Here is a 22,447-nt window from a genome sequence, read left to right on the forward strand (position 1 = left end):
ATATGCGTTCTTTATTAAAAGAAGTGTTAATTACTTTGGATATTGAGGTAACCAGTCCTCTTGACGTTCAGTCTAATAAACGTTTAAATGCTGTTTTTAAACCTCCTGTGGTTTCTCCAGGGGTTTTTTCCTATTCCTGAGGCTATTTCTGATATGATTTCTAAGGAATGGAATAAGCCAGGTACTTATTTTATTCCTTCTTCAAGGTTTAAAAATTGTATCCTTTACCAGCAAAATCTATAGAGTTTTGGGAAAAAATCCCCAAAGTTGATGGGGCTATTTCTACTCTTGCTAAACGTACCACTATTCCTATGGAAGATAGTACTTCCTTTAAGGATCCTTTAGATAGGAAGCTTGAATCTTATCTAAGGAAGGCCTATTTATATTCAGGTCATCTTCTCAGACCTGCTTTTTCTTTGGCTGATGTTGCGGCTGCATCAACTTTCTGGTTGGAGCGCAACATAAATTGGATTCTGACATATCTAGCGTTATTCGCTTACTGCAACATGCTAATCATTTTATTTGTGATGCCATTTTTGATATTATCAAAATTGATGTTAGATTTATGTCTTTAGCTATATTAGCTAGAAGAGCTTTGTGGCTTAAATCTTGGAATGCTGATATGACATCTAAATCTAGATTACTATCTCTTTCTTTCCAAGGTAATAATTTATTTGGTTCTCAGTTGGATTCTATTATTTCAACTGTCACTGGGGGAAAGGGAGTTTTTCTTCCTCAGGATAAAAAACCTAAGGGTAAATCTAAGTGAAAACAAATCAAATTGGGTGGATTAGTGCGCGCTAAAGGAAGGTATTGCTAAACACTACTCTAAAGATACAATCTCTGTATGTATCAAATACAAGTTAATAACCAAATAGTGAAGCCAAAGCTTCAAGATAGAGAAAGTGCGCTAACAAGCTGAAAGTATACACACCATATAAGGAATTGAAGTGAAAATTTAATTAACATATAGAATAAGATACACAAATATATACACTAAAAATATGGACGTCTCCCTGTAATGTAAATACAACTAGGAAAAAATCCTAATGAAAAAACAGGTTAAAACCTATAAATGATGAATAATGCAGATACTAATTGATAATCTATGACATAAAAAAGATATAGCATAAAAATGATAATTAAAAGATATGGCATAACAGTGATATCATAAAATAAAACTTAAAAGACAAGCACCAAGTTCATATGTATCAACACAGTGCAGGTGGCCGTATGCAAATGAATGCCGATATTGGAACAGTGGAAAGAAAATAATGGCTTGTACCACAAATAGATACAGTTGCAACTTTAAACCCGGGTTACCAGCATCTTTGAATATCCCCAAGGTGAGGGATACTTGTGCCCCACTATTGTATTGGATCATTAAACAGCCAAGTCTGCCTTCACAGAAAGTTCCCACCAGGACACAGCAATCAGCTGCTTTTCCTTTACGCTGCTGGAGCAGCGAGTAACACCCTGAGAGGAGCCGATGAGAAGCCTGTGACGTCAGACGCCGACTCACATGTGCAGAGGTTTGCACACTTCTATCTCCAGGAACGGCAGTTACTGCAGCTGCGGTCCAAGCCTTGACCGAAGGATTTCTTCTCCTCGGTAACACCCTCTGAACACTCTCTTGACTTACGGTACAGTAAACTGTATCTATTTGTGGTACAAGCCGTTATTTTCTTTCCACTGTTCCAATATCGGCATTCATTTGCATACGGCCCACCTGCACTGTGTTGATACATATGAACTTGGTGCTTGTCTTTTAAGTTTTATTTTATGATATCACTGTTATGCCATATCTTTTAATTATCATTTTTATGCTATATCTTTTTTATGTCATAGATTATCAATTAGTATCTGCATTATTCATCATTTATAGGTTTTAACCTGTTTTTTCATTAGGATTTTTTCCTAGTTGTATTTACATTACAGGGAGACGTCCCTATTTTTAGTGTATATATTTGTGTATCTTATTCTATATGTTTATTAAATTTTCACTTCAATTCCTTATATGGTGTGTATACTTTCAGCTTGTTAGCGCACTTTCTCTATCTTGAAGCTTTGGCTTCACTATTTGGTAAATCTAAGGCTTCTAACCGTTTTCGTTCCTTTCGTCAGAATAAGGAACAAAAACTCAATCCTCCCCCCAAGGAATCTGCTTCCAATTGGAAGCCTTCCTCAAATTGGAATAAATCCAAGCCATTTAGGTCAGCCCCTAAGTCCGCATGAAGGTGCGGCCCTCATTCCAGCTCAACTGGTAGGGGGCAGATTAAGGTTTTTCAAGGATATTTGGATAAAATCTGTCCAAAATCAATGGATTCAGAGCATTGTCTCTCAAGGGTATCGAATAGGATTCAGAGTAAGACCTCCTGTGAGAAGATTTTTTCTCTCGCGTATCCTAGCAAATCCAGTAAAAGCTCAGGCTTTCCTGAAGTGTGTTTCAGACCTGGAGTCTAAAGGGGTAATCATGCCAGTCCTTTTCAGGAACAAGGTTTGGGGTTTTATTCAAATCTATTCATTGTCCCCAAAAAAGGAAAATTTATTCAGACCAGTTTTGGATCTGAAAATTTTGAATCGTTATGTAAGAATACCAACTTTCAAGATGGTGACTATAAGGACTATTCTGCCTTTTGTTCAGCGAGGAAATTATATGTCCACAATAGACTTGCAGGATGCATACCTTCATATTCTGATTCATCCAGAACATTATCAGTTTCTGAGATTCTCTTTTCTAAACAAGCATTACCAATTTGTTGCTCTTCCATTTGGCCTAGCAACAGCTCCAAGAATCTTTTCAAAGGTTCTGGGTGCCCTACTATCTGTAATCAGAGAATAGGGTATTGCGGTGTTTCCTTATTTGGACGATATCTTGGTACTAGCTCAGTCTTTACGTACTGCAGAATCTCACATGAATCAACTAGTGTTGTTTCTTCGGAAACATGGTTGGAGGATCAATTTACCAAAAAGTTTCTTGATTCCTCAGACAAGGGTCACCTTTTTAGGCTTCCAGATAGATTCAGTGTCCATGACTCTGTCTCTAACAGGCAAGAGACGTTTAAAATTGGTTGCAGCCTGCCAGCACCTTCAGTCTCAGTCATTCCCTTCAGTGGCTATGTGCATGGAAGTTTTAGGTCTCATGACTGCAGCATCGGACGCAATCCCCTTTGCTCGTTTTCACATGAGACCTCTACAGCTTTGTATGCTGAACCAATGGTGCAGGGATTATACAAAGATATCACAATTAATATCCTTAAATCCCAATGTACGACACTCTCTGACGTGGTGGATAGATCACCATCGTTTAGTTAAAGGGGCTTCTTTTGTTCGGCCAACCTGGACTGTGATCACAACAGATGCGAGCCTTTCAGGTTGGGGAGCTGTTTGGGGATCTCTGACAGCACAAGGGGTTTGGAAATCTCAAGAAGCGAGATTACCAATAAATATTTTAGAACTCCGTGCAATTCTCAGAGCTGTTCAATTTTGGCCTCTGTTAAAGAGAGAACCATTCATTTGTTTTCAGACAGACAATATCACAACAGTGGCATATGTCAATCATCAGGGTGGGACTCAGTCCCCAAGCTATGAAAGAAGTATCTCGGATACTTGCTTGGGCGGCATCCAGCTCCTGTCTAATCTCTGCTATGCATATCCCAGGTGTAGACAATTGGGAGGCAAATTATCTCAGCCGCCAGACTTTACATCCAGGGGAGTGTTCTCTCCATCCAGATGTATTTTCTCAGATTGTTCAGATGTGGGGTCTTCCAGAGATAGATCTCATGGCCTCTCATCTAAACAAGAAACTTCCCAGATACCTGTCCAGGTCCAGGGATGTTCAGGCGGAAGCAGTGGATGCGCTGACACTTCCTTGGTGTTATCATCCTGCTTACATTTTCCCGCCTCTAGTTCTCCTTCCAAGAGTGATTTCCAAAATCATCATGGAACAATCATTTGTGTTGCTAGTGGCTCCAGCATGGCCTCTCAGGTTTTGGTATGCGGATCTGGTTCGGATGTCCAGTTGCCCGCCTTGGCCACTTCCGTTACGGCCAGACCTATTATCTCAAGGTCCGTTTTTCCATCAGGATCTCAAATCATTAAATTTGAAGGTATGGAAATTGAACACTTAGTACTAAGTCATAGAGGTTTCTCTGACTCAGTGATTAATACTATGTTACAAGCTCGTAAATCTGTCTCTAGAAAGACTTATTATAGAGTTTGGAAGACTTACATTTCATGGTTTTCTTCTCATAAATTCTCCTGGCATTCTTTTAGAATTCCTAGAATTTTACAGTTTCTTCAGGATGGTTTGGATAAGGGTTTGTCTGCAAGTTCCTTGAAAGGACAAATCTCAGCTCTTTCTGTTTTATTTCACAGAAAGATTGCTATACTTCCTGATATACACTGTTTTGTACAGGCTTTAGTTAGTATTAAGCCTGTCATTAAATCAATTTCTCCTCCTTGGAGTCGTAATTTGGTTCTGAAGGCTTTACAGGCTCCTCCATTTGAACCTATGCATTCTTTGGACATTAAACTACTTTCTTGGAAAGTGTTGTTCCTTTTGGCCATCTCTTCTGCTAGAAGAGTTTCTGAGCTATCTTCTCTTTCTTGTGAGTCTCCTTTTTTGATTTTTCATCAGGATAAGGCTGTTTTGTGGACATCTTTTCAATTTTTTCTAAAGGTTGTGAATTCTAACAACATTAATAGAGAAATTGTTGTCCCTTCCTTATGTCCTAATCCTAAGAATTCTTTGGAAAGATCCTTACATTCTTTGGATGTGGTAAGAGCTTTGAAATATTATGTGGAAGCTACTAAAGATTTCAGGAAGACTTCCAGTCTATTTGTTTTATTTTCTGGTCCTAGGAAAGGTCAGAAGGCTTCTGCTATTCCTTGGCTTCTTGGTTGAAACTTTTGATTCACCAAGCTTATTTGGAGTCGGGTCAGGCCCCGCCTCAGAGAATTACAGCTCATTCTACTAGATCAGTCTCCACTTCGTGGGCTTTTAAGAATGAAGCTTCAGTTGATCAGATTTGCAAAGCGGCAACTTGGTCCTCTTTGCATACATTTACTAAATTCCTTACCATTTTTATGTATTTGCTTCTTCGGAAGCAGTTTTTGGTAGAAAAGTTCTTCAGGCAGCTGTTTCAGTTTGATTCTTCTGCTTTTGATTTAAGTTTTTTTTCTTTCAAAATGAAATAAACTTATTTTTTTTGGGCTCTGGATTAATTTTTTCAGCCGGAAAATTGCTGTTTTTATTTATTCCCTCCCTCTCTAATGACTCTTGAGTGGAGATCCACATCTTGGGTATTGCTATCCCATACGTCACTAGCTCATGGACTCTTGCCAATTACATGAAAGAAAACATAATTTATGTAAGCACTTACCTGATAAATTAATTTCTTTCATATTGGCAAGAGTCCATAAGGCCCACCCTTTTTTATGGTGGTTATGATTTTTTGTATAAAGCACAATTATTTCCAAATTTCTTTTGTTGATGCTTTCTACTCCTTTCTTTATCACCCCACGGCTATTTGTTAAACTGAATTGTGGGGTCTGGTGGGGGCATTTTTGAGATTTGGGAAACTTTGCCCCTCCTGGTAGGATTGTATATCCCATACGTCACTAGCTCATGGACTCTTGCCAATATGGAAAGAAAATTAATTTATCAGGTAAGTTCTTACATAAATTATGTTTTTTCAACCGGCTCTGAGTCTTCGGGTGCCCGGGTTCGTTTGTCCTGTCTTTGACTGGACTTTTGGGGGTCTTTATCCAGATCCCTTTGGACTGGTCGGGACGGCCCAGTTTCCCAGTTCCGGGACGTCTTCTGTTCCTACAGATATATTTTTTCTCTCTTGCAGAGAGATTTCAACTTCTTACTGGGCCGGTCTTATTGGCCGGATATTTCTCCTTTGGTATTTGACCTTTTGAGCTACTCTACAGGTTTTGTAGCATATTCATATATCTGATGCCGTTTTTTTCCGCGGCTCCCGGGGCGGTTTTGTCTTCGGTTGCTCTATTCTGGGTGCGAGTGAGCGCTCTGCGCAGGGAAGGGATTCTTTTCTACCCCCTTTTAAGTTTCTCAGGGACATTACTTGGTCCTTTGTTTTATGTAGATGGGGATTTACAAGTACTCTCTTTGCTTGCTGGGTCGCAGGGTCTTTTCATAGGTGCCCTGTTTATCCTGGTTCACTCTCTTGGAGTTACCTTTTCTTTGGTCCTATTCCCTTTGGGCTCTGAGGGTCCTTTCAGACTCATTTCTGGGTCTCTTTTTATTCCCCTCTGGGGGAATGTGGTTGTTTCCCCTTTCTTCTGATCGGGGTTGAGTTTAATTTTGCAGGCTGCCGTGCCTGCGGGACATAGTCTCCTCAGAGACTTTTGGCTCGGTGAGTCTAATAACCCGAGTGGTCTCTAACAAGGGCCTTGTTGGTTTTAACTGTTGGCAGTTATCTTGCCTTTTTTCTTTTTTGCCCTTTTGGTTCTAGGAAGCAGTTTTTCCTGTCAGGAGTTTTTGGGTGTTTTAGGCTGTGGTGCCCTCAGAAGGGGCCGCCTTTCGTACCCGCCCCTTCTGCCTCAGTGTCCTCTATAGATTGGGTATTGTTTTCCCAAAAGTAATGAATGCAGCTGTGGAAGAAAAACTTAAATTATGCCTTACACAATAATTTTTCTTTTCTTCTGACGGGAAGAGTCCACAGCTCCCTGCCCGTGTTTTATCAATATGGGGCGGCCGTATTTTTTTGTTTCTTCTGGCACCTTTTTCACCCTGATATTTCTCCTACTGTCCTTGTTCCCTCGGCAAAATGACTGTGGGATGAAGAAGTGGGGGAGGTATTTAAGCTTTCGCTGGGCTGTCTTTGCCTCTTCCTGGTGGCCAGGTTCTGAATTCCCAAAAGTAATGAATTCAGCTGTGGACTCTTCCCGTCAGAAGAAAGGAAATGTTCAGGTAAGCATAATTTTGTTTTTTTTGGTGGTTGTAGATGTGTAACAGATTTTGGGGGTCAAAGTTAGAAAAAGTGTTGAAAAACGGTATATATTATGTGTGGTTACAGTAAATGAGTAAGAGGAATATTACAGCTAAACACAAACACTGCAGAAATGTAAAAATAGCCCTGATCTTTAACGGTAAGAAAATGGTCTGGTCACTAAGGAGTTAAAATGTTATGTTCTATCTGAATCATAAAAGAAAAAAAATGGGTTTTACGTCCCTTTAACTGATCCACGTGAGAGGCACCTAAGCGATTTGCTAATATTAAAAACAAAGCATCCCTGTCATATTCATAAGAATGTAGTGAGAATGTCTAATGTTCAGGTAGATATAACAAGCAGACACGATGAGATCTCTGGTTCGTATCTGTAGTCTTCATATTGGTCTCTCTAGAATGACATTTTTTTATTTCAATATGTTTTCACAGGTCAATAGGTTCGAGCAGTTTAACATTAACTACGCCAATGAAAAGCTGCAGGAATACTTCAACAAGCACATATTTTCCTTGGAACAGCTGGAATACAACAGGTAAGAAGTGGAACTAAATATACATAAATATGTCCCAGTAGCCCAGGTCCAGGTTTAGGTGAGGTTGCCGGGAGCCCTCTGTATGCAGACGGCTTTTTTTAGATGTGGTCACCTAAAAGCTCACATTTCTCCTGTGGACACAAAAAATGATGGCACAATTGTTAGTTCTGCTTTTCCCCAAGGGCCACAATAACTAGTACAAAAGGCACCATGGTAGCCCTCGGGCCGCTATTTGGGCCATCCCTGATATACAATGATAGAGCTATAGCCTGAAAAAGGGGAATTTAGGACGAAATTGAGCAGAAAGTGTTTCCATAGGTTCTCAAATAAAAGGACATTTCACCCATTACAAAGCTGTTTTTTTTACATAATTTTCTTACGTTGTTCCCCGGTACAAAGTAAAAGAAAGCGCCAGTCCAGTGCAAAATAAATCAGGGGTGGTAAATATTTCAACTAGTAACCACATCATGTTTTAATAGTATATTATACTTTTGGTGTTTTCAGAGAATCCTGTTATGAGTAACAACAACATTTGATACAGAAAAGGTATATTGGATATTAAAATATTACTACTCTTTGGTTGTTAGGGACAACTCCCACATTTGTATGATGGACCAGATTAAGCCTTTACAATTCTGAAAAGAAAACGTTGGTTTGCTCAGCACATGGATACCCAAAAAAACTAAAAACATTCTAAAATGCCCTTTTCTATGCATTTATATGCATAAAGTATAAATAATCTCTTCAGCAGGTTTTGTTTTTTTTAATGGCGCCATCTGTTAGGTTGATTGTAGTTGTGAAATATACTTTGGTAATTAAAGGGGGGGTCTACTTTACCCTGTAAGCTTTTTTCTTGAAAGGTCAATGTATGTCCTAAGCCTGTGAACAAAAAAAGCTTTTATACACACAGCAAATCATTAGCATTGAAAGTATTCTAAATCTCAAAAATTGTTCCCCTCTTATCTCTGATGTAGATAAAGGGAACATTGTGAGCTTGGCTGCATGCTTTTGAACAGCCCATGGGTTCACATGTTGTTGGATAATACAGATCCAGATGCAGTTGTGATCACTTGGAGTTTAGGGTGTTTTCACGTCTGCTCTACAGAGAGAAAACATTATTATTTACTTTCTTCAGGTTCCTGATCGACTGCAGCATAATCTGTTTCTATACAATGGGGGATATTTATCAAAGGTGCAGGTGGTGCTAACTCCGCCCCCTGCAGATTTGCGGCCATCGGCCGCCAGCATGGAGGTGTCAATCAACCCGATCGTACTCGATCAAGATGATTTTCGGCGATGTTGGTCCGTCTGCTCAGAGCAAGGCGGGGACAGGGTTATGGAGCAGCTGTCTTTAGACCTCTGCTTCATAACTGGTTGTTTATGGTGAGCCTGCAGGCTCGCCAGAAACACGGGCCCTCAGCTCCATCCGGAGCTTGATAAATGAGCCCCTAAGTCTGCATGTAGCTGTTTATTGTTTTTTCTGTTGTGCCTTTTTTTTGCAGGCTCATTACCTTTTCACCCTACTTGATCAAATTTCTCTAAATGGTGTTAGGGAAATAATGAACATTAAACTCAAAACCACTATGGATACAAAATAGGAATTAAACATGATAAAATATTTTTGCATAAAAGAAAGATCGTTAAAGCTGTTTAAATGCATACAGATATACAAACTAATAATAAGAATGCTTGTGCCTAACAAATCCCTAAGGAAAGATGGCTCATAGGTAGGGATGCACAGAAATTTTGGCAGCAGATACGTTTCGTGCGAAAATGACATCGCTTATTTAGTTTTTTTGGTTTTTAGTTAGTTTCAGTAAAATTATTGTGTAGCATATTTCAAATTTGATGCTAGCCTACAGCTGCTGTTTTAGTTCATTACTTGACGAGTTCATTACTTGACTTACTGTTTTGCACATAATAAAAGTTTTCTAGGACTATACTGGTAAAAACAAAACTGTTAAATCTGATTCTATCAGATGTGTTACTTTCAATAAAAGTGTGGTTATTTTATTGGCTTGTAGTTTTTCAATTTAGAGTCTTTTAAATTCATGAAATTAATTTAAAAAGTCTAATAGTAATACAATTATACAAAAAGAAAATGTGAAAGTAATTGCATCCTGAATTTTCGGTTTTGGTTTCGGTCCAGAATTTGCATTTCAACACAAAAGGCACTTTTTCAGTACAGAAAAACTTGGTCTGTAGCATGCAACAAAGAAATAAATTAACTTTAAAGGGACATAAAACGCCAATTTTTTTCTTTCCTAATTCAGATAGAACATACAATTTTAAACAACCTTTCAATTTACTTCTATTATCAATTTTTTTTATTTCTTGTTATCTTTTGTTGAAAAGCAATTCCCTTTTATTGTCCTATTTAATTCTTATAACATTAATTCCCAGATTTCAGATTCCTCATTTTGTCCTAATCTCTAGAATAATGAGGATCTTCTTCACAGTGTAATGTGATTATAGCTCTAAAGTATTATCTGTGAGCTATTTAGGATATCAGGAAGACTAATTCTCTTTTTGCGGTCAGAATATAACAGAAAGGGTTTTCTGCTAACTGGATTTGCTGTGCGATCATCTTGGCTTTTGAGTTGAGGAAGAAAAGAAAATTCCATTCTTTAGGTAAAGATTTTTTTTTTAATTAGACGTGATATGCTTTCCTTCTGCGCACAGTATCTCAAAGCCTTAGTTGAGCAACTTTGCAAGACAGACACTTGGTCTTTCTTGCACTGTATTGTATTATTGTATTATATTTTATTCTTCAGTTTTTTTAAATGCATGGTCTTGCCGACTGCTTTTCTTATAATGTAGGCGACACATTTTTTTTATATATATATGCACCAGTAAGTGATTACTATATAACAAACAAAAGCATGAGAAAAAGCAATATTGTTGTGAGATAGAAAAAACCTCACCTGTGTATTTGTTCGTTTTTTTTTTTTCTCCTGGGTTCTTTTTTATCTCCAGATTCTATTTATAGTGGTCCAACTTTTTCAATGTTTCACTCTTCGGATAGATCCTAACTAGACATTATGTTATGAAGGTTTATATGTAGGAGGGTTCCCTGAAAACGATTTTGAGATTTTTATCTTCTACATGGAGACACAAGTCATTCTACCCCTATCCAGAAGCATAAATCTTATTTTTCTCCTTTTTTTGTATAGGGAAGGAATCCATTGGGAAGCCATTGGTTGGATGGACAATGCAGAGTGCTTGGATCTAGTAGAGAAGGTGAGCTTATTGCTAATGTAGCTTTTCTTTTTGAACATAATACAACCTTTGTAATATAATCTAGTTGTGCGAAGGCTACAGTGCAGGCCTCATAACTAGGCATAAATACACACTGTTGGTAGTTACAAGAGGTAACATGATTACTTTATTGACCCCTGATGAGCTGCTGCACAGACGTGTTTCCTGGACAAAGGTACAATTATGATACATGGGAATTGTGGGTAATGCCACACAGAACATTATTTACCTGCATCCAGTACACAAAATGCATTTGTCAGATGGAGGAACGCTTATCAGGTGGCACATGAAGGAAACATATGCCCTGTCCTTAGACGCCAGGGTTTGTCCACAAAGGAGGTGATGCTGGTAAATGAGTTTAACATCTACTCTGTGTGTTACTTCAAGAAAGGAGGGTAAATCCCTGCACTGTGTTTTACTGACTGAAAAGAGGTCAATTCCTTGCACTTGCCTCTTTAGCTCTCTCATTAATGTATGTTTTTTTCTTTTTAAGAAATTAGGACTGTTGGCTTTAATCAATGAAGAAAGCCGTTTTCCTAAAGGCACCGACTTCACCCTTCTAGAAAAGCTCCATAACCAACACGCGGTAAGGCTTGTTGTACATTTATATTTAAGTGTTTGGGTTTTCTGTTCTTTCAGCAATATAAAAAATGAATGAGTTTAGTTTAAGCTATAATTTTATATTGAGATGCTGATGGGTTAATATGATTGGCCTTTGCTAAATATGTAATACCTAATGTTAAAAAGAATGATATAAATTTGCCACTTTTAATTTAGAGTGAAGAGGTAGAGACTCGTTTGCCTGTTACATTATTTTCAAAAACAAACTCTCATTTCATTTGTGTTCACTAACTTGTGTGATTCTAAATTATTGCATAATGTCCAATTCCCTCACATAATTCTTCAGCTATCTTCCACCTCCCTTCCCATTCTCTATCTACTTATCCCCTTCATTTATAACTGCTTAGTCCCACTGTATCTATCTTCCTCCATGTTTCCACCTGCTTCTGTCCTCATAGTGCCAGAAGTTGCCCCCCCTCGCTCCTCAGCCCTTTTTGTGTAATCTACCCTACGCTTTATTCTCCTCCTCCTAAATCTCTTCTTGCACTGTATTCAAAGAGCAAAAATCTCACTAGTCCCATAAACTGTCTTTTGTTTCTTGCTGTTTTCACCACACCTACATTCTCTTTCTATACTGTTTCCTCTATACCATTCTCCATCTCTCTTCATCTCTTTGTATCATCTTATTGACTTCTTTGGTTTTAATTCTTTCTCTCCCTCTCTCTTGATTGCTTAGTCTCTCTCACAATAAATATTACCTGACATTTTTATTCTGACAGATAAAATTGTTATATTTCCCAGTCCCTGTGACATTGATTTCTTTCTTGAATAACTGACTGTATAACACAGTCTGCATGTGAGATTTATGGCTCTATTTGAGGGAGATACAGAATATAGGGCAGGGCATGAACCATATCCATAACATAACACATGTAGGGGATTATATTGCTTGCAGTAATTAACACTGGTTTTCTAAAGACACTGCAGCCATTAACATTCTTATGTAGTATAGTGCAGCAGTGCAGAATTAGTAGTTTAGTAGGAATATTATAAAGTTTTAAATCTATTGCTAATTAGATCTCCCAAGGCTCATTCCTAGAGCCTTGCTCAGTGTTCCATTTGTAATAATGATGTTTTCCTTGTGTCCCAGAATAACCCACATTATGTAAAGCCTCGAGTGACTGAGCATCAGTTTGGAATTAAACACTATGCGGGAGAGGTATGTACCATGCAGCAGGTAATTGTCTTTATATGCAAATGGTTGTCTACTATATCCTACCAGAAATAATGAGTTGTCAGTGGACTTTCTACATATGCAATATCCAATGAATTTTAACATTTCTGTGTGAGATAAAATCAGTAACTGTGAGAAAAGAGAGACCTTGTCAGAGAGATCTATTGGTGATAATAAGTAGTAGTACTTTAAAGGGACACTGTACCCAATTTTTTTCTTTTGTGATTCAGATAGAGCATGCAATTTAAAGCAACCTTCTAATGTACCCCTATTATCAAATTTTCTTCATTCTCTTGGTATGTTTATTTGAAAAGCAAGAATTTAAGATTAGATGCCGGCCCATTTTTGGTGAACAACCTGGGTTGTCCTTGCTGATTGGGCAGCACCAATAAACAATTGCTGTCCATGGTTCTGAACCACAAATTTGCTGGCTCCTCAGCTTAGATGCCTTCTTTTTCAAATAAAGATATCAAGAGAACGAAGAAAAATGGATAATAGAAGTAAATTAGAAAGTTGCTTAAAATTGCATGCTCTATCTGAATCACAAAAGAAAAAATGTGGGTACAGTGTCCCTTTAAGCAATAATTAAATTCAAGAAAATATGAGCAGAGACCACAAAAAGAATGGATATGCTCAAAAAAGATTTGCTTTTTATGTACTATCAGTAAATACTTGGATCAATGTATATTTAAAATGCAGCATTTAATTGGATTATTAATTTTAAAAAAAAGCAGCAACAAAAGGTTTTAAGAACTGCTTGTTGCTCACACCACACACTTAAAAACCACCCACCAGTGTAAATGTATAAAGTAAATAGTAACTTATGATAAAACAAGTATTAATTAAATAATAGTTCTACAGAGAGGAGACTGATATATTTGTTACCAACAGATACTGTGTCTTTAAGTACTTTTGATCTATAGCTCAGCTTATATTATCAGCTTAGTTCTATTGCTTATGCTCAACACAGTAATAAGATTACCGGTGTCACCACTTCTAGAGATACTAAGAGTAAATCGCACGCTAGCGAAAATATATTATAATCATTTTTTAAACTAGTTCAACATTAGCATCTTGTATTTTTTTACAGCGACTGGAGGGCAGTTAAAATACAAAGAATCCCCTTTATTATTTTAACAAGCAATAGAGCAATTTAATACTTGTTTTATCATAAGTTACTATTTACCTTATACATTTACACTGGGCGGTGTGTTTTTAAGTGTGTGTGTGAGCAACATGCAGCTCTTAAAAATCCTTTTTTTTTTTGCTGCTTTTTAAAAAATTAATAATCCAATTAAAAGTTACATTTTAATATACCTTGATCCAAGTATTTACTGATAGTACATAAAAGCAAATCTTTTTTGAGCATACCCATTCTTTTGTGGTCTTTGCTCATATTTTCTTAAAATCAGTAACTTGTCTACTGAGTGTTGTTATGTCTTCAATTTAACTTATTGTAAGATGGTAGATGTATAGAACATAACCGCTAGTTCTAAAGGGCCATTATAGTAAAATAATAAAATAATTACATGCTCTAATCCGTTCGAGCATTTGCAGGAATTAAACTAACAGTAGAAAAACTGATTGGGACACGCAGAGCACTGCTGGTCCCAAGTGGAAACCGCTTCTCATCCAATCAGCAACACATCTGTGTTGTGCGACTAGTGCTTCTGATTGGATCAGCTGCATTTTCCCCTCAGGACCAGCAGTGGTCTTACTGTGTTTTTTTCCCCCCTTGTGGTAGTCTAGAGTAGATTGTCTTAAAATGACACGCTCTACTTGATAAGCGCATGTCATTTTGTCCTACTATAATGGCCCTTTAATAACGTTAGCTTGCCTTTCTCCACTTGTACAGTGTACATAAGATGTATAGCAGATCAACTGGGCATTGACTGATGTCTGGTGGAGAATTGTTTTGAATTGTAAGGTAGGCTGGTCTTTGTGGATGTAGCCTGACTGATATGCTGCAGGATATTGCTCCTTTGTGACATCCATAAATAAGCAAAAAGTGACTGCTACCTTTGTGTGCAATTACCTGCATAAAATATGTTGCTATATTTATATATAAAAGATTAAAGGACAGTCGAGTCAAAATTAAACTTTCATGATTCAGATAGAGCATGCAATTTTAATCAACTTTCTAATATTACTCTTATTATCAATTTTTCTTTGTTCTCTTGGTATCTTTATCTGAAAAGGCAGGAATGTAAATGTAGGAGCTGGCCCATTTTTGGTTCAGAACCTGGCCAGCGCCTGCTGATTGGTGTCTAAATGTAGCCACCTATCAGCAAGCGCATCCCAAGTGCTGAAACAAAAATGGGCTGGCTTCTAAGCTTACATTCCTGCATTTTCAAATATAGATACCAAGAGAATGAAGAAAAATTGATAATAGGAATAAATGAGAAAGTTGCTTTAAATTGCATACTCTATATGAATCATGAAAGTTTAATTTTGACTACACTATCCCTTTAAACTGTAAATATTAAGCTGTTTAAAATGATATTTTATTCAGCTTACAGTGATGACAATCCATTAAACTTTAATTTAAACAAGTTGTCCCTCTGCATTGTATTACTAAAATAGAAGACCTGCTTATAAAATAACCATCAGAAATATGCGTTCCCTACTTTATTTTAATGCCATCATAAATTAGAAATGGGCAGCAGGGTGCAAGATTCATGTGGCCAATTATCTTAATGAGCCTGCAACTCACTGGACCGTTTTAAGACCTATGAGTGAATAGAAATAGGATAGTGAGATTACAATTCCACATATGTACCTGTATATTGCTTCCAATCTGCTGGCCTGTCCATTCTAAATGAATTTATTTATACTCACTCCGAGCTTCTTTACATTATTCAGGTCACATATGATGTGCAAGGATTTCTGGAGAAGAACAGAGACACATTCCGCGTTGACATCCTAAACATGTTATGGGACAGCAGGTATTGTTCTATGGCCTGTAAATTGTAATCTGTTTGAGGCAGGGCACAACACCTAATGAATTGTTTTGTTTGTATATTTTATGTCTCTGTATTTCTCCCCCCCCCCCATGTATCAGTTTCCATATGTACCCCTACTCATGTAACCAACACTATGGAATTTGGTTGTGATGATAATAAAAATGATAAGAAACTCCCTGTATAAGGCATCCTCTTATTATTGTACTGAATTAATAAATGAACTAATTATTTCTGTCTTCAAAAAACAACCACTTTAGATTGATCATTAAAAAAAATCATATGTGTTGATTGGCAAAAGCGTGTTGCATAAACTATCTTCACTCACTATTAATTCTCACAACTCTTTCATGGTGCAGAATTGATTTTATCTACGATTTGTTTGAAAAAAGTCTCCAGCAGAAGTGGTGAGGAGACACTGAAAATGGGAACCCAGAAGAAAAAACCAACAGTCAGCTCACAGTTTAGGGTAAGTGGTGGGGAGTTGCTCAAGTTTTCCCATACTCATATCCGCTAATCACCAATACAGAGTTTCAGTACTTGAAAGGATAAACTGATAAAATGCAAACAAACTTACAAAAACAAATTATTAAAACCCAATTTTTTCGTTCATGATTCAGACAGAGCATTCAACTTTCCAATTTACTTGTATTATCAATTTTACTTTATTCTACTGGTATCCTTTGTTGAAGGAGTAGCAGTGCATTACTGGGAGCTACCTGAAGCCTTCGGTGAGCCAATAACAAGAGGCATATATGTTCAGCCACCAATCAGCAGCTAGGCACAGTAGTGCATTGCTGAAAATCACACTTGCAGAGAGTGATTTAAACACTTGATTAAGTTTGTGTGTTCTGGGAAAGCAAGGGTTAAGTCACTGTTCTGTTTCAGTGGTTTAACTCCCTTATTACCCTGTGTTTTGGGTAACTGTACAGAATGCATTTGTAGATGCACCTGCACATACTTGCACACCTACTCATAGATAGATGCATGCATACATACATAAATACATACTTATACACAAACGTATACAAAATCACTTGTACATACATACATACCTATATTATATACATAACCACTCATACATAAATACATGCATACATACATAAATACATACTTATACACAAACATATACAAAACCACTTGTACATACATACCTATATACAAGACCACTCATACATAAATACATGCATGCATACATACTTTATATACAAGACCACACATACATAAATACATATATGCATACATACTTATATTCAAGACTATATATGTATATGTATATGTATATATATATATATATATATATATATATATATATATATATATATATATATATATATATATATATCAAGACCATACACATTTATATTCAAGACCATACATACATACATACTTATATACAAGACCACTCATACATACATATATACAAGACCACTCATACATACATACTTTATATAGAAGACCATACATACATACATACCCAAACAAATACCAAGGAGACTTTGGGGGGGCAAAGCCTGTTCACTACACTCTTTCACTGCATTCCATTTCTGACCTGTTTGCAGGGAGGTGCATGAAATGTGTTTAGTGTCCCTTTTACTAATCATAGGTGCAGGTATCTTAATGAGAGTTTAGTATTAGGGATGTTTAAGCAGAGCGCTGGTTAGGGAAAGGATACCATACAACTTACAAATGAGAAAAGATCCTTCGTTCTTTTCAAATGTAATTGGAGCTAAGAGGTGATAGTAAGTGCGCTAGAGAAAGCTAAAGGTATCCTTAGTTTGAAAGAAACTTTAGTATATGCAATATATAAAAAATATATATTTAAAATAGTGTAAAAATATATATATATAGTGCAAAAAGTGTAGTGGATGAACTTTATCAACTGTGATCAAAGGTTCCAGCATATCCTCTATGTGAAATACACATTCTTCTACTTGTTTATAAAAAAGGATTGCTGGAACCTTTGATCACAGTTGATAAAGTTCATCCACTTACACTTTTTGCACTATATATATATATTTTTACACTATTTTAAATATATATATTTTATATATTGCATATATACTAAAGTTTCTTTCAAACTAAGGATACCTTTAGCTTTCTCTAGCGCACTTACTATCACCTCTTAGCTCCATCTTAATGAGAGTTGCTGCACGTGTTCAAACACATCAGCACTGGGAATGCAGTGAAAGATTTCTACATGGTGGCACCTCAGAGGGAGGTGGAAAATAACCTAAATACTATGCTTATAATGTAATAAATGTATTTAAAGCCAGATTACGAGTGGATCGCTAACAGTTACTGTATGTGGGAATGATAAGGGGTTTATCAGGAGTGTTTTAGCTTGTCTGGTTTACCACTCGTATTACAAGTTGAAAGTAAGTGGCTAGAATGATTACCCGCGTCCTCAGAGCTCTGGTTAACTGTTTGCGAAACAAAAAAAACAAAACAAAACACTTCAAAAATACATTACAAAGTACAGTTACATTCACACTATCTAATAATTATTATTCAAAAAAAAATATTGCAGACAAAATTTAAAGGTTCAAAATTATGAGGTCTCAGGTGTTAGAAAAGGTTCAAAATTATGAGGTCTCAGGTGTTAGAAAAGGTTCAAAATTATGAGGTCTCAGGTGTTAGAAAATAAAGGCGTTAGAAATATAAAGGCAGGCAAAGGACTTTAACATAGTAATACATAGCTATACATGGCAAGATGAACATGTGTGTGTGATATATATATATATATATATATATAAATATATATATATATATATACTTAACACAATCCAGTTTAACCCACCAATCGTCAGCAGCCTGGGTACAAAATGAGGCAATATACAGGAACAAACGTTTGCACTCACCAGGTCTTTTTCAAACTTTTAATGTAGAACGTTTTCGGGGTTTAATACCCCTTCATCATGCTGATGAAGGGGTATTAAACCCCAAAAACGTTCCACATTAAAAGTTTGAAAAAAGACCTGTGAGTGCAAACGTTTGTTCCTGTGTGTGTGTATGTGTATATATAATATATATATAATGTGTGTGTGTGTACATATGTATGTATGTACAGATATATACACACATATAAACATATATATTACAAATGTATATATGTGTGTGTGTGTATGTATGTGTATATATATATATATATATATATATATATATATATATATATATATAGATACACACGGAAGGGAACTGCTCTCTCATACTGGACCGGGTACACATGCCATGACCCTGCAACATGCTCAGCCCTGGGTGCCACTGGCATCACAGGAGGCTGTGCTGCTCCCAGAGTCACAGGCAGTTAACCCCAGTCAGGTCTGGGTGCAAGAACCATAGGGAAGATTACAAAACAAATTAATACAACACACAGAGAAAACCCAGCACTCACTTGCAAGCTCTCAGCTAAGATTTAAAAGCAAAAATGGAAAGGTTAGTTACCGCATCTGGCCAAATGGGGACAAGCCCAGGTACCTCGTCAAGGTCCTCTTTCCAATACCTGGGACCCTAAACAGCCACACAATGCAAGCTTTCAAATCCAAACAAACTGGGAACAAGGGAAGGGTGCACAGGAATATGTAATCACAATAGACATATACATACACACGGAAGGGAACTGCTCTCTCATACTGGACCGGGTACACATGCCATGACCCTGCAACATGCTCAGCCCTGGGTGCCACTGGCACTCACAGGAGCTGTGCTGCTCCCAGAGTCACAGGCAGTTAACCCCAGTCAGGTCTGGGTGCAAGAACCATAGGGAAAATTACAAAACAAATTAATACAACACACAGAGAAAACCCAGCACTCACTTACAAGCTCTCAGCTAAGATTTAAAAGCAAAAATGGAAAGGTTAGGTACCGCATCTGGCCAAATGGGACAAGCCCAGGTACCTCGTCAAGGTCCCAGTTTGTTTGGATTTGAAAGCTTGCATTGTGTGGCTGTTTTAGGGTCCCAGGTATTGAAAGGACCTTGACGAGGTACCTGGGCTTGTCCCATTTGGCCAGATGCGGTAACTAACCTTTCCATTTTTGCTTTTAAATCTTAGCTGAGAGCTTGTAAGTGAGTGCTGGGTTTTCTCTGTGTGTTGTATTAATTTGTTTTGTAAAAGCAAAAACCACTCAAGCCGGTTGAGATGAATTTCATTACCAACATATACACCTGCATCACGCAAAGTACAAGATGTAATCAAGCAGCACTGGCTGATCGTGTCAACAGACACTACATTACCGTTTGGAGAGATACCACCACCAAGACTGGTCTATAAGAGGGCACGAAATCTATGTGACCTTCTGATGAAGACTGATCCCATTGCAAGTTACCAAAACCAAACCTGGTTACCCCCTAAGAAGAAGGGATGTTATAGATATGGGAATTGCATCACTTGCAATGGTATGATGGTTGGTAACAGGTTCCACCATCCACACACGAATAAAACCTTCAGTATACGACATCGGCTTACGTGCACTTCAGACCATGTGATCTACGTGATCATTTGCCCATGTTCGCTGTATTATGTGGGAAAAACCATTACATCTTTCAGAGAGAGGCTAGCCAACCATAAGACAGCCATTTGATTGGCTTTGGATAAGGGCACCTCTGATCAGCCGGTGGCACGCCACTTTGCACAAGCTGGACATCCTATCTCCTCACTGAGGACTATTCTTATTGACCACGTACCGAAGTCTAGACGTGGGGGGTGATCGAGCCAAGGGCTCTGTTAAAAATGGAATCTCGTTGGAGTATACCGACTTGACACTGTAGCACCTAAAGGCTTGAATATGTCTATCGACTACAGCTGCTTCTATAAATGACTGTGGGTTTCCATTCATCTCGTTATGGATGTTTTTACCATACCCTTGACACACGCTGCAAAATTTTGTATATAGGTTTAGTTATTTCTTGCCAGCTATTATATGACTTTGGCATGGAGTGACTATTAAATTTGTATTGGAGTCCTGACTGGACCATATTAATAGGGGCTTAATTTAGCTCTTTTTGCAATAGATACTTCACTCACAAATGCCTTAGTGGCTCGCAAAGTATAACTATTTGTGTTTTTTAAAGTTTAATTAGTAAGTTTCACTTGATAATCAGATACAGTATATTCTTGTGCAACTTGTATATAGGTTGTTTTTTCCGCCATCTACAATGTATGGGTTTATTGGTGTACATATATACCCTAGATATAAGCGTATGTTACATTTGCATGTTATGTGTATAATGCGCAGAGTTGCCCTGATGCCCATTCACAAATATAGTTGATGCTCACAGTTTGTTTTGGTTGCGGTGTGTTTTTCCGCTGATCTTGACATTTGTGTATGGTTACCGTGACAACTATCTCTGACGCGAACATGAGAAAATGTGATAGAGTTTGGCTCACGAGTTGGGTGTTAGTTTTTTCCCACACTTTTTTTTGCTCCATTGAGTTCTATGGGGGAAAACGTGAATGCGCACACAATATTCTAAGTTCGACTTTTTGTGCTTGCCGGGTTAGTGGAGACAGCAAAAACAGTTTGCTTTCAACTCATAATACGAGCGCCACCCGAGTGCACAAAGCTTACTCCTTGTACAGTGAACGCTTAAATAACGCTTCACTCATAATCTATCCCATAGTGTTTAAAGTGCCTTTTAAATCATTTTTCTTGACATTTCTGTTTTGCTTAGCTTGTAATAATACCTGGTTATTTGTATTTTTGAGGATTTTTTTTTATTATTCTTTTTTTAGTTTATCTTGACAGACTCTGATGCTGAGACAACAAATCTAGTTGTAAACGTTGCAAGATCCGCCAGAACAATAATGCACAAACATGCATTAAATCATGAATATTCAATGCACTATTAGCACACAACAAAAATGCAAGTTCTAAGGGAAATGGCTCTTAGTAAGTCTAGGCCACAAAAAGCAGTGCGTTGCTAAAATCTCTGCTTGTATAAGTTAAAAAGGGATTATTGAGGGAACAGGCTAGAATGGTGTGAGATAGCTATTCTTTAAATAAGCCTTCACTATATGTTGGAAATCTCGAGGGAAAACTGTATTGGGTTTCTTACAGCATTGCTTTTATAAAAAGCTCAATTTTGCTTTTCGTTTTGTTTGTTTGAGCATTTGATTTGCACTAATCACTGGCTGTGAATGCAAGATCCAAGATCAATTACTGTATTTAAAAACAAAAACCCCAACTAGAATATCCCTTTTAAGTATTTACCCTCAAAGCACCAATTATTTGATCCCTGTCTATTAGTACATTATTGTAGTAAAGACTTTTCATTTACAGTATAGTTTTTTTTTTTGCTTGTTTTTATTACCTGTTAAAGGGACACTGTACCCAAAAAAATTCTTTTGTAATTCAGAAAGAGCATGCAATTTTAAGCAACTTTATAATTTACTCCTATTATCAATTTTTCTTCGTTCTCTTGCTATCATTATTTGAAAAAGAAGGCATCTAAGCTTTTTTTTGGTTTCAGTACTCTGGACAGCACTTTTTTATTGGTGGATGAATTTATCCACCAATCAGCAAGGACAACCCAGGTTGTTCACCAAAAATGGGCCGGCATCTAAACTTACATTCTTGCATTTCAAATAAAGATACCAAGAGAAAGAAGAAAATTTGATAATAGAAGTAAATTAAAAGTTGCTTAAAATTTCATGCTCAATCTGAATCACGAAAGAAATTTTTTGGGTACAGTGTCCCTTTAAGCATTTTTATTTAATGTTCTCACTTTCTGCTTTTTCTTTTAGGAATCTCTTCATTCCCTTATGGCCATGCTCAGTACTTCTAATCCCTTCTTCATCCGTTGCATAAAACCGAACACTGAAAAAGTAAGTACAGACTGGCCGGGCAGTTGTAGCTTATTTCATCTAAATCAGCAACATTTTATAGGGTGAGGTTGTATAATTCAGCCGTAAATAGTTTGCACAC

The 22,447-nt window shown here is 37.2% G+C and overlaps 1 protein-coding gene across 1 annotated transcript in view; it reads left to right on the top strand.

Annotated features, from left to right (window-relative positions):
- Positions 1-22,447, top strand: part of LOC128645318 (unconventional myosin-X-like) — a 251,366-nt gene that overhangs the window by 136,391 nt on the left and 92,528 nt on the right. The window contains 8 exon segments of the mRNA XM_053698222.1: positions 7,410-7,510; positions 10,684-10,750; positions 11,262-11,354; positions 12,480-12,548; positions 15,426-15,508; positions 15,883-15,910; positions 15,912-15,992; positions 22,267-22,347. Coding sequence (XP_053554197.1) covers positions 7,410-7,510; positions 10,684-10,750; positions 11,262-11,354; positions 12,480-12,548; positions 15,426-15,508; positions 15,883-15,910; positions 15,912-15,992; positions 22,267-22,347 — 603 coding nt within the window.

Source organism: Bombina bombina, chromosome 1, assembly GCF_027579735.1.
Source record: "Bombina bombina isolate aBomBom1 chromosome 1, aBomBom1.pri, whole genome shotgun sequence".
In the NCBI taxonomy this organism is placed as follows: domain Eukaryota; kingdom Metazoa; phylum Chordata; class Amphibia; order Anura; family Bombinatoridae; genus Bombina; species Bombina bombina.